General features: G+C 43.5%; 1 protein-coding gene across 1 annotated transcript in view; it reads right to left on the bottom strand.

Annotated features, from left to right (window-relative positions):
• Positions 1–7623, bottom strand: part of ppcdc (phosphopantothenoylcysteine decarboxylase) — an 89018-nt gene extending 81395 nt beyond the window's left edge. Inside the window, exon 1 of the mRNA XM_063070224.1 lies at positions 7520–7623. Coding sequence (XP_062926294.1) covers positions 7520–7606 — 87 coding nt within the window. The 5' untranslated portion in view covers positions 7607–7623. The remainder of the gene's footprint in view (positions 1–7519) is intronic.
• Positions 7624–13568: the final 5945 nt, after the last annotated feature.

Genomic DNA, 13568 nt, shown 5'->3' with positions numbered 1-13568 from the left:
CACTCAAAACTGCTGCACAGGTTGACTCTGTGGTTAAGAAAGCATACAGTGTACTGGCCTTCATCAATCGTGGGATTGAGTTTAGGAGTCGAGAGGTAATGTTGCAGCTATATAGGACCCTGGTCAGACCCCACTTGGGAGTACTATGCTCAGTTCTGGTCATCTCACTATAGGAAGGACATGGAAACCATAGAAAGGGCGCAGAGGAGATTTACAAGGATGTTGCCTGGATTGGGGAGCATGCCTTAGGAGAATAGGTTGAGTGAACTCGGCCTTTTTTCCTCGGAGTGACGGAGGATGAGAGGTGACCTGTTAGAGGTGTATAAGATGATGAGAGGCATTGATCATGTGGATAGTCTGAGGTTTTTTCCCCAGGGCTGAAATGGCTAGCACGAAAGTGCACAGTTTTAAGGTGCTTGGAAGTAGGTACAGAGGAGCTATCAGGAACAAGTTGTTGTTGTCGTTTTTACACAGAGTGGTGAGTGTGTGGAATGGGCTGCAGGCGACGGTGGTGGAAGCAGATACAATAGGGTCTTTTAAGAGACTCCTGGACAGGTATATGGAGCTCAGAAAAATAGAGGGCTATGGGTAACCCTAAGTAATTTCTCAGGTAAGGACATGTTCAGGTCGGCTTTGTGGGCCGAAGGGCCTGTACTGTGCTGTAGGTTTTCTATGTTTCTATAATAGAAAGAACCCAAAAAGGTTTAGGGGTTCGCTAACACAGAACAAATGGCAAATAAAAGCCAAAAGCAACATCAGTGGGCTAGTCATTAATTATGACTAGAAAAAATAAAGTCTTCGCACAAGTACAGAAAGCACATCTTACATGTTGTTAATGATATTAAACATATGATATAAAGTCACGTAATAAGATATTAGGGCAGAAAGTACAAATCTCAAAAAGTAGTGTATAGAGGTGTAGGGAAGGTATTGTATTGTTTAACCGATTCCTGTGTTGGCAGGTGACGATCTGACTGTCAAATCTACTAGGAGAGGACTGAAAGTCATGGAAGAGAAAAGAGGAAGGAGCACCAAAGGGAGGTGATAAGGTGAGAGGGGAAATGGGAATGGTGAGGTGGGGAGGGAGAATCTCCTATCAGATTCCTTCTCCATTCCTGTTTCTTTCACCAATCAACTTCCCAGCTCTTTACTTCACCCTCCTTCCAGTTTCACCTTTCATCCTGTTGTTCTTTCTCCCCTCCTGACACTTTCTTACTCTGACCCCTCATTTTTTTTTCCCAGTCCCAATGAAGGGTCTTGGCTGGACATGTCAAATAAACTTTCTTCCATAGATGCTACCTGGCCTCCTGAGTTCCTCCAGCATTTTGTGTGTGTTGCTTGGATTTCCAGCATCTGCAGATTCTCTCTTGTTTGTGATTAGAAAAACAATTCTACTTTCATCTTTCAATTTTTGAACAGCCTTTGAGCAAACCAACCTCCAAGAGCTAGCCACTTGTCCACTATCAAATGACTGTACTTGGTAGAAATGGGTTCACACACACAAACTAGTTATTCTGATGCCCCAAGAATCCATTGTATTGCTACTTTTCTGTGAATGCCTTGCTAAAGCATTGAGTTTCTTTTGGCTAAATAATAAAATGAAAAATACATTTAGTTTGCTCCTGTGTTTCCTTTTGTTAAAAAACTGCCCTCAAACTATAATTCTACCATTTATACTAACAATGGAAAATAGTGGAATATAATTTAACAGAACGTGTGAAATTTGTTTGACAACTGATCCCGTAATGTACCCTGGGATTATCCCCCCAGTGACAGGAACAACATAAATATAAACTGGCATTCCATTCTTCTCCATCTGTTTATTTGCATTCCCATACCATCTCCTCTCTACACATACATACTGCACCCACTTTGTTCTGTTTTCACATGAAAATATTTTCAGTCTACATTAACAACACCCATCCTCTTGGTTTACGCTGTTCTTCATACTTCCCCCCAGATACCTAGATCTCTTGAGCCATAGGGGTGACTGTTTTCTATGAGGTTGCCTGTGGATTTTTCCCTTTTGTTTGTTCATCTCAAAATGGCGCCGTGAAAATATTAAGAACCTTGGGAGTTAAGACAGCTCACTGATGCCACATTCATAAGGGCCTACTTAGGAAGTAAATCCCGGTTCTGAACTAACCCCAGTGAGTAGTCCAGATCGTCGAGTTGGCCCACTCCCCTCAGTTTATTTTCCACTGTATTTTGCCATTCTCCAGCCACCTTATTAACTCCAACAGTGAGTTCCCCCCACTATTATCAGATTCTTGAATGAACCTCTTGTACGATAAGATGGATTCTTGACCTCATAATCTACTTTGTTATCATCTTGTATTTTATCTTTTAATTACACTACACTTTTTCAGTAACTTTTACACTTTATTCTCCATTGCATTGTTGTCAGCTCAAGTGGACTGGGCGGATGAGATCCAACGACCAGGAAGGCAGTACTGCAACGCTCCGTGGAGAGTGAAGGGCATAACAAGTCACAGAGTCATCATGATAGTCCACTGCAACCAAGGAGGACCCCAGTTTGTGACACTTGTTCGTACCACTGGACTTGGACTTCTGAGGTCAAGAGAGTGGAACTGTCCCAGTGCAAGGACTTATCCACTTTAAAAGCTCTCCCACACAGGTTTCCTGTTATAGTCAGACACAATGGACAACCACCACCACCGCCTCATTGTACTGCGATATGTATAAACAGTATGCAAGGTAAGCTTTTCATTGCATCTTGGTACATGTGACAATAATAAACCAAACTCAATTAAATAAAAAATATAATAAAATTAAATTTTAACTCTACTGAATCAATGTACATCAAAATGTATATCAATGTGAATCAAAACCTGACGCAGACTGGGAGACTGTTTCGCTGAACACCTACACTCTGTCTGCCACAGAAAGCAGGATCTCCCAGTGGCCATACAATTTAATTCCATGTCCCATTCCCTTTCTGATATGTCTATACATGGCCTCCTCTACTGTCAAGATGAAGCCACACTCAGGTTGGAGGAACAACACCTTATATTCCATCTAGGTAGCCTCCAACCTGATGGCATGAACATTGACTTCTCTAACTTCCGTTAATGCCCCACCTCCCCCTCGTACCCCATCCATTATATATATATATTCTTTCTCTCTCTCTCTCTCTCTCTCCTTTTTCTCCCTCTGTCACCTCTCACTATACTCCTTGCCCATCCTTTGGGCTTCCCCCCTCCCCCTTTCTTTCTCTCTAGGCCTCCTGTCCCATGATCCTTTCATATCCCTTTTGCCAATCAACTGTGGCTCCATCCCTCCTCTCCTGTCTTCTCCTATCATTTTGGATCTTTTCCTCCCCCTCCCACTTTCAAATCTCTTATTAGCTCTTCTTTCAGTTAGTCCTGATGAAGGGTCTCGGCCCGAAACGTCAACTGTACCTCTTCCTAGAGATGCTGCCTGGCCTGCTGTGTTCACCAGCAACTTTTATGTGTGTTGCTTGAATTTCCAGCATCTGCGATTTCCTCGTGTTTGTGTAAGCAAATTCACAAGTCTTTGAGTCAAGACACTTCTCCTTATGTCAACCCTGTACAGCCAACCCCACACCCTTTCACTGTGCTTCTTTGTTCTAAGATTTTCCAGCTGGTTAAACATTGTTTCAGCTTCTACTCTCTCAATCCATATTTAAGATTACATTGGCGTAGTGGGCAGGGCTGCTGACTCACCACACCAGAGACCTTGGTTCAACTCTGACCTTTAGTGCTGTCTACGTGGAGTTTCTTTGTTCTCCTATGACTCTGTGGGTCTCTTCTTGATGCTCCAGTTTCATCCCACATTCCTAGGATATGCTGGTTGGTAAGTTAATTGGCTTCTGTACATGTTAGGTCTAGACCTAACATGAAAGTGAGTGGTAGAATCTGGGAGAAGCTGATAAGAATGTGGAGAGAATTAAAATGGGATGAATACACTTGGTTGATGATCAGTGCAAATTCAGTAGGCCAAAGGGCCTGCTTTTGTGACATACTGTTCTTTATCTCTAAGACTGAGTTTGTCTCAATAAGTTCACTTCTCAAAGATCCTCACCATCTAGGCTCTGTCTCCTTCTCTCTGCTACCATCAGGCAGGAGGTACAGAAGCCTGAAGCCCCACATCACCAGGTTCAAGAAAGCCAATTCCCTCTGACCTGCACAACCCTCATCACTCCCTCAGTATAGCAACATTGTGACCACTTTGCACTTCAATGGACTTTATTTTGTTTTAATGGCACATTCTTGCTTATGTTTCAAGGTTTTCATAGCACCTGTTCTTACACGTACTTGTGCATTTGATAGCAAACTCAATCTTGGGAGAATTTGCAACTTTGGGAGGTCACCTGGAATTCATCTAAACTGCTGCCTGTACTTCCATCCGACTTGATCTCCAAATTGTGTATAGTTACCTGTTCATATCTGTAATTCCCTGGATAGATTAAACAAAGTGCAGATGATTCAGTCAGAATACAAGTACAGGATGGATATGCCTAAGGTCAGCGATCAGACGCCTCATCTGGATCCACCTATAATTTGCCAGCTTTTGTCCAACTCTGCCTCCTCATCTCTTTGTAAAAGCCAACTCCCTCTATCTTTCAGTCCAGACTGAAATACTGTATTGACCTTCCATTTGCCTCCACAGATGCTGCCTGACCTGATGAATTCCTCCAATAGTTCAGTAATCAGATTGGCATTCTTACTAAAAGCATCTGCTGTATTGCTTCAACCTTGTAAAACCTCACTGCTGACACAAATCTTGAGTGGTTTATTGCTGTCTGTAAATGAAGTCAACACTGATATTCTAACTATGGCTAATTTACAGTAATATCATGTGGGCCTGTGCAGAAATCATGGGTCCAAGGCCGTCTGGAGGATGAGAACTGAAATTTAACAGGCAAAAGTAGGCAGAATTTGCAACTGGAATTCAAACTTCAGTATTGTTTGGGTGTAACAGTCCCAATTTTTCAATGCAGAAGGAGAAGGAGGAGCTGGTACAGGTAGGACCCTCACTATCCAAGATATACACTCTTCTGATTGAAGCCAGAGAGGAGGGACAGGAGCATGAAGACACACACTCAATAATTCAGGAAGGGTTTCATAACCTCCATCAGATTTCTGAACGGACCATGAAAACAACATCTCTTTTTGTACTACTTATTTATTTAGTTTCTATTTCTTATTGTAAATTGTAGTATTTATGTACTGCACTGTACTACTGCTACAAACCAAATTTCATGACGTATGTCAGTGATAATAAACCCGATTTTGATTGTCAGTCATAGTGATGATTGGTTCATAGAAATTCCTGAGAGATTTAAGCCAGAGATTATTTATACCAAATCAGCTTCAAAGTTATTGCTCACTTACTCACTAGGGATAATCTACAGTGCCCATTGAGCTACCAACCTGCACGTCTTCACGGCATGGGAGGAAACTGAAACAAAAAAATTGTGGTTGAAGGAAGACATACAAACTCACACAGACAGCGCCAGAGGTCAGCACAGAACCTGGGTTGAAGCTGCACCCATTTATTGCCCAGAAAGGTTTTTGACATTTTACTGAGCTGAAGAGATTCCAGGTGAATCAAAATACTGGCAACACACACAAAATGCTGGTGGAATGCAGCAGGCCGGGCAGCATCTATAGGAAGAGGTACAGTCCGCGTTTCGGGCCGAGTCCTGACAAAGGGTTTCGGTCCGAAACGTCAACTGTACCTCTTCCTATAGATGCTGCTTGGCCTGCTGCGTTCACCAGCTCTTTGTGTGCGTTGCTTGAATTTCCAGCATCTGCAGATTTCCTCGTGTTTGTGAATCAAAGTACTTATGTTTTTCAAGGCTTGAAAATACATACCCTTCAAACTATTGCAAGATACTTGAGGCGACTTTTATGATTGCATTACTAAAGCTAACCATCATACAAGATCAAAAACTTTGCAGGCATTCCTCAATTCAAATGGAGGATTTATGTACATACTTTGCTCAAACGAAGTTGATTCACTGACGTATGCAACTTCATTTTACAAATTGATTTTCTGCCTTAACAACCAGCATGCCACACACATTGTTTTTGTAAATCAAACGTTAGTTGTCCTTCTTTTCATGACAGCACTAAAGTACTTAACACAGCAATGTTTAATGGAGAAACACCAAAAACTCACAAATAGCAACATGATGAAAAACCACATTGTGTGTGTAAGGGATATTAACTTAATGATAAATTATGACCAGCACATCAGTGAGAACTTTTCTGATCTTTGATACACTTGTCTCTTATCTTTGTCTGAGAAGCAGACAGAGACTCTCTTCTGCTCTAATTTCTTATCTGACAGTTGAGACCACTCCACCAGGTCAGATCAGCTCTGCTGACATATTTCGTAAATTGACTTGTCCCCTTAAGATAACTGGGGACAGACCAGGCTGGTGAATAATGCAATGGAAATCCAAGTCCTTTCTTTAAATAAGCGATTTTGATTTGTTTGGCAATTTCAAATAGCCACCAAATAATACTAACTCAGTTGAATTAACAGACCACCAGAGAGATGAAGTCTTTCACTACCACCCAGCCGCTCCCACTTTAATCTCCCCTCAAACCCTTTCCCATTAACCCTTAATCCATTAATATCCCCTGTCCATTCAGTGCTTCCCAATACCTCTTAACACCTTCCTTTAAAACCATCTCACACTACATCCCCTCTTTTAATTCCCCCTCACTCCAGCCCCTGTAACCGTGACCCCTTTAGCCCCAACCACACCACTAGCTGATTAACTCTGCCCCTCCCTCCCCTTTAGCCCCACCCCCTCAGCTTCATCCCATTAACCAAACCCTCACAACCCCTCCTTTTTAACCACATCCACTCAACCCCCTCCATTAACCCTGGACCCGCAACTCCTCCCTATTAACCCCACCCCTCACCCACTCTCATCACCATCCATTAACCCTGCCCCTTACCCCATTCCCTCAATATTATCCCCATTAACCCCGCCCCCTCACACCCTCCCCCTCATCCCCTTCCCTATTAAACCCGGCCCCTCACCCCCTTTCCATTACCCCTTCCCCTCATCACCGTCCATTAACCCCTCCTCCTCAGCTCCCTCTCCATTAACTCTGTCCCCTCAACACCCCACATTAACCCCGCCCCCTCATCTCCTTCCCTATTAAACCCGGCCCCTCACCCCCTTTCCATTACCCCTTCCCCTCATCACCGTCCATTAACCCCTCCTCCTCAGCTCCCTCTCCATTAACTCCGGCCCCTCAACACCCCCCATTAACCCCGCCCGCTCACACCCCCTCATCCCCTTCCCTATTAAACCCGGCCCCTCACCCCCTTTCCATTACCCCTTCCCCTCCTCACCGTCCATTAACCCCTCCTCCTCAGCTCCCTCTCCATTAACTCCGGCCCCTCAACACCCCCCATTAACCCCGCCCGCTCACACCCTCCCCCTCATCCCCTTCCCTATTAAACCCGGCCCCTCAGCCCCTCCCCATTAAACTACCCTTCAACCCCTCACCTGCCGCAACTCCAACAACCGGTTCACCAGTTCCGGTAATTTGAGAGCGGCCGCGCTCCCGCTGGCGGCCACTAGCACCCGCGGCATGTCGCTTCTGCTGAGAGCGACTGGGTTTGCGGCGGGGGGGGGGAATTGAATGATCACAGCTACCCTCATTCCCCTCAAGCCTCCATCTCAACTCCCACTATTAATCTCTTACCCCCGACTTACTTCATAATAATTTGTAGAATTTTAACTTTTAATTGTGCGTATGATTCATAACACTGTAAAACCTGACAAATATTGCTTGTCCACCACCACACGCATTCAAAGAGTTGGTACAGCTCAGCCGGCGGTGGCGCGGTCGCTTCTGGGAAATGTAGTCTTCTCTCAAAAGCTAACTTTACGCGTGTTTGAGCAACATACTTCAAAGTTGCTGGTGAACGCAGCAGGCCAAGCAGCATCTATAGGGTCTCGGCCTGAAACGTCGACTGCGCCTCTTCCTATAGATGCTGCTTGGCCTGCTGCTTTCACCAGCAACTTTGATGTATGTTGCTTGAATTTCCAGCATCTGCAGAATTCCTGTTGTTTACGCGTGTTTGGCTGTGTATTTCCAGTATCTGCTGCAATTGGTGGCTTCTGTTACAGCTCCGTCCCCAAAGAAGAACAAAACATAGCACCAACGGCGGCGACCAGACGTCAAAATGAAATATGGCAGCAAATTGTCTATATCATTTACCCTAAAATTGCAAACAAAATAATGCCGACAATGGGGTTCAGGGTGACACGAGACTGCGGATACTGGGATTCTGGATCAACTCAGCAGGTCAGGCAATATCTGTGGTGGGAAATGTGCAATCCACGTTTCAGGCCAAGACACTTCATCGGGATAGCTCAACGTTGACTGTTTACTTCCCTCCACAGATACTGTCCTGAGTTCCTCCAGGCTGTTTTCTTGTGAGTTGTGCTTAAGAATGTCTTAAGTTTGGTGAATGGCGTTCAGATAATCCCAAAATCCACTGCGACTGAAAGGCCCTAATTAAAGTTATTGACACTCCAAATTCCTTTGCCCCACACTGTTCGCTTCTACCTCCTACCCAAGACCCACAAATCTGACTGTCCTGGTAAAGCCCATTGTCTCTGCTTGTTCCAGCCGCAATGAAATCTAGTCCTTATACCTCAACTACATTCTATCCCCCTGGCTCTGTCGCTTCCCACCTACATCCTCAACACTTCTCGTGCTTTCAAACTCCTCTCTAACTTACATTTCCCTGGTCCTGACAGCCTCATTTTCACCATGGATGACCATGGTATCCTCAATCTAAAACGTCTTTTTCAATATATAAAAAAACAGATCCCTCCACCACCACCGCTCTCCTCCGTCTGGTAGAACGGTTCCTCACCCTCAACAATTTCTCCTTCGGCTCGTCCCATTTACTTGAGGGGCAGCCAGGCCCCCAGCTATGCCCACCTTTTCTTTGGCTATATTGAACAGTCTTTCACGATAATGCTCCCAAAATTTTCCTCCGCTAGGTTGACGGCTGCATTGATGCAGCTTCATGCACCCTTGCTGAGCTCGTCCATTTTTTCGCATCCAACTTCCACCTTGCTCTTAAATCGGCTTGGTGCATTTCTGACACCACCCCTCCCTTTCTAGATCTCTCTGTCTCCAAGACAAACTGTTGTCCGCCATCTTTTACAACCCAACTAATTCCCACGTCTATCTTGACTATACCTCTTCCCACCCAGTTTCCTGTAAAAGTATTATTCTCTTTTCTCAGTTCCCTCATGTTCCCAGGATGTGGCTTTCTTTTCCAGTACATTAGAGATAGAGATACAATTATTGCACATTCCAACCTGCTCCTGACATGTAGTAGTGAGTCACCACCTTGAGCAGGTTAAATTCATTGGAATCATCGAAAACCACCGGGGCAACGAGCAGTCTGTTGAGGGAGGGGGTGTTCAGCTGGTCAAGCAGCATATATGGGAAGAAATGACTCGTCGATGTTGTCCTTGACTCTAGCATCTGCAACGTCTACAAGAATTCATTGGCATACTTGGACTCGTATTTTTTTTAAATTGACACTGGAAAACAGAAATAAAAACATGATGGTTGTCTATAGTGAACAACACTGACAGGAAACGTGTGCAAAAGAGTTTTTACAGTGGAAAAGCCCTTGCACTGGGGTAGTTCCGTTCTCTCGACCTCGGAGGTTCGGGTTACAAACTGGGGTCTTTCTTGGTTGCAGTGGATGACCAGGACTTTTGGGCTTCGACATGCTCTTCACTCTCCGTGCAGTGTTGAAGAGCCGCCTACCTGGCGGTTGGATCTTACTGTAGATCTCATCCGCACTGTCCGCCAGAGCAGACTTCACATGCTAGGACAGGCATGTCCCTATCTCACCGGGGTATAAGGCCGCCAGCTACCTTCACTTGGTTTAGCCCGCTTGTCGAAGGTGCACCAGGGTGCGGCCTCTGTCATATGCAAACAGCTACTTGGAGCCACAGGTGAGAGCCGAGTGTTCGGTGGGGACCAAAGATGAGTGAGCTGCCCCGGATTGGACACAAGCCCCTTCACCAGAGGCGCTTTCCTCCCTGAATATCCCATTTGAAAACATATTTTTTAAAAATATTCAACAGGTTAGATGGAAAAAAAAATAGATTAAGTATTTCAGGTCAAGAATCTACAGAATTAGGAAAGGACAAAACACGTTAGATTTAAATCTCAGACTTCCACAGATCAAGCTCTCCATGTGCTCAGTGGGCAGGCTGGTGGATCTTGACACACAAATTCCTAACTGACAGAAATAACTAATTCACCTTGTGCAGGCATCTCAGTCAGCTGATCTTTATTGCACAATTGGAGGAGGGATGCACAGGACAAAGGGAATATCTCTAATAGGGTGAGATCAGGGTTACGGAGGGTTATGCTGTTGAAGTTATGCGACTGATAGGTTAATGAGGGAGTACAAGGGATAATGCAAGGAATGAGCAATTAAACGAATCTGGATGTTTCCGCCTGAGCACTCAGACTGCGTGAGCCACGACAGCAGCTGCAGATCCAGTTCTCCGCCATATTGACTTCTTCCACATGGATACTGACAGCATTGACTCTCCAGACTGTGTCTGATCTCTTCCTGGGTAATGTGGACTACTATAACCCAGAAATCTTGCTTCAAGCCACTGAAAAAGGGTCCAGGCTATTTGAGCTGGGAGCGTGTGCCTATAGCGAAAACACTGGCGCCTATGTTTCAGTCAACATGGAATTCCTCTACCGTTGTCCTGGAGCTAAACCATAGCTTCTTTAGTAGGCAACTGAAGGATTTTTTTCATTTGTAATCTCTAAATGCCCTCATTTTACAGCTTTCTGTTGCATCCTCCATATTCTCGCCCTTTTATTAACCTATCAACCAAATAACTTTTTCAACAGCACATCCTCATGACATGGGCCTCAGCCTGTAAGAAACATTCCCTTGTTCACTGCTGAGGTGAAGCTGAAGGGGTAGTAATTGCCTTGTTCCAGACTAAGCCCCATGACTTTGCACCTGATCTGGTCTGGACCTCACGTGAGTTGTAGTGAAGGGTGGGTGAGAGTCTGCATGGTTGAAACTGGCAGTCTACTGAATAAAGATATTTGCAGTTATCACTTCCTGGGACTTGATTCTCCTTTCAAATCTGCAGTCATCAAACCCTCTGCCCAGAAATGGAACCATGAGCCAAGTGAATGTAATCCCATCTCCAACCATCCTTTAAAAAAAAATCCTTGAACATGTCATCATCTTGTGTTTGACTTCCTTCAACATTGTTTCCAGCTGCACCAGAAATGAAACGGGGAATTAAATCATACATCTTACATTTTCTGAGGTAAACTATCCAGAAAATCATAGAAATACTGGACATAAGTAGCCATTCAGCTTACTGTGCTGATGCTAGTGGTAAAAGAACCATCTGACCCAACTCCACTTCACTGTGTTAATCCAGATCATGGCTCTTCAAGCACCTGCTCAACTACAGCTTAGAAGTGATGAAGGTTTCTACTTGTACACCCTTCCGGGCACTTATTCTTCCTAGCCAATCTGCTGTTATAACACAGCTCTAACCCCTATTCTCTGTCATAGTCAATGTGGAACATGCTGTTCTAGTTTGCATCTATTTTTATTTTTTTCTTACACCATATTCCCTTCACACTCCAGCTGAGTTCTCCAAACATCTATTTTTACTCCCTCCAATTTCTAATCCACTCATCATCGGCATCTGAATGGAGCCACTTAGAAAGCATCAGATGTCTCAAAATGACTTGCAGAAGTACATTCAAATGAAAAGTTGGATACAATTACTTAAAGAGGTAACCAGACAGATAGCCCAGAGGATGGAAAAGCAAGACAGAACGTTGGGACATTTTAGGAAGTGGGAATTCCAAAGCTTTGACAAGTGCAGACTACTAAATATGAAGTAAAGAGTTTTTTTTAAATGAAGAATTTACAGAGATACAGGATTGAAAGAAGTCACAAAGTCAGTAATGAGCAAAGACGTTGTAACCTGAGCACAAGGATAACAATATTAAATGTAAAGAATTCTTGAACTATAAGCCATTGCAGGTTAGTTAAACTAAAAATGGTGAAGAAAAGATTCAAAAGTATGTTACCAGTGCAGGAGAACTTAGTTATAATGAGAGACTGGATAGGCTGTGGCTGTTTTCTCTGGATCAGTGGGTGAACTTAGAGGTTTAAAAATTTCAAGGAGTAAAAATAAGTGAAAGGCTACAGACTGTTTCGCTGAGTAGGAGAGTCTAAAACTAGAGGGTAGAGATTTAAGATGAGAGAGGAGAAATTTAAAGGAGATGTGGGGGGCAACTTCTTCACTGAGGGTGATGGACATGTCGAGCAAGCTGTCAGAAGTGGTAGATGTCGGTAAAATTATGTTTTAAGATATTTAGTCCTGATGAAGGGTCTCGGCCCAAAACGTAAACTTTTTTCCTTTCCATGGATGCTACCTGACTTGTTGAGTTCCTCCAGCATTTTGTGTGTGTTACTCTTCAAATGTCCTTCATTGGCTGTGAAGCATCTTTTAACATCCTGAGGTCAGGAAAGCTACTTGAAAATTCAGTCTTTCAAAAAGGATGTGGTGACTTTAGAGTAAATTATAGGTTGGTGTCACAAATAATAGTGTTTAAAACCTATGTTCTAACTACAATACCTGCAATGATATTTGTGTGTAGCTGAATCTGGAGGTAATTAAATGCATAAATGGAAAGCCTGTCCTTGGAGGTACTGCAAAAACCTGCTGGTTAAGAGAGCAGAGAATTCCACAGTATTTAAGTCATGACTCAATGCATTGATAGAGATTAATGTAGCACATACAATAAATAAAATCACAAGAACACCAGTGTCTTCATTTTCAAAGGAAGTTTGGCTTGTCACTGAACACAAAGAAACTTTTACAGATGTACTGTTGAAAGTATCCTGATTGGTTGCATCACAATCTAATATGGCAATTCAAATAAGCAGGAAAAACACAAAAAGCTTCAGAGTAGCAGACTCTGTCCAATACATCAAGGACACATTCTCCGTCCACCATCAGTATTATCTACAGGAGGTTCCGTTTCAGAGCAACATTCATCATTAAAAATCCCCATAACCTGGCTATGCAATCGTCTCACAGCTATTATTGGGCAGGAGGAACAGAAGCTTATGGATCCAAATGCACAGGTTCTTGAACCAACCAGCACAACCCTAATCCCCACATTCCATAAACACTGTAACCAATTTCCATTAGACTTTCTGTTCTAGCTGTGTTCTTTCTTGTAAAAAAATGGACTATGATCTTGTATAACGCCATGTGTCTGTGATGCTATTGCATTGAAAATTTTCTATTACAGCTGTGCATATAATACTCAAGTTTGACTTTGAAATTGGGTCATAGGAATGAGACAACAGTAAACCCATTTGACCAATTTCTGGTAGTAAGAAGAATGAGGTTGAATTTTGAATTCAATGGGTTGAGAAACAGGAGTCCATTGGCAAGGATAGATAAAAGTCTTTGCAAATAGAGTAATTCCTATTTATAATAA

The sequence above is a fragment of the Mobula hypostoma genome, chromosome 18 (genome assembly GCF_963921235.1).
Source record: "Mobula hypostoma chromosome 18, sMobHyp1.1, whole genome shotgun sequence".
Lineage (NCBI taxonomy): Eukaryota > Metazoa > Chordata > Chondrichthyes > Myliobatiformes > Myliobatidae > Mobula > Mobula hypostoma.
This window is presented reverse-complemented; position numbering and strand designations above follow the sequence as displayed.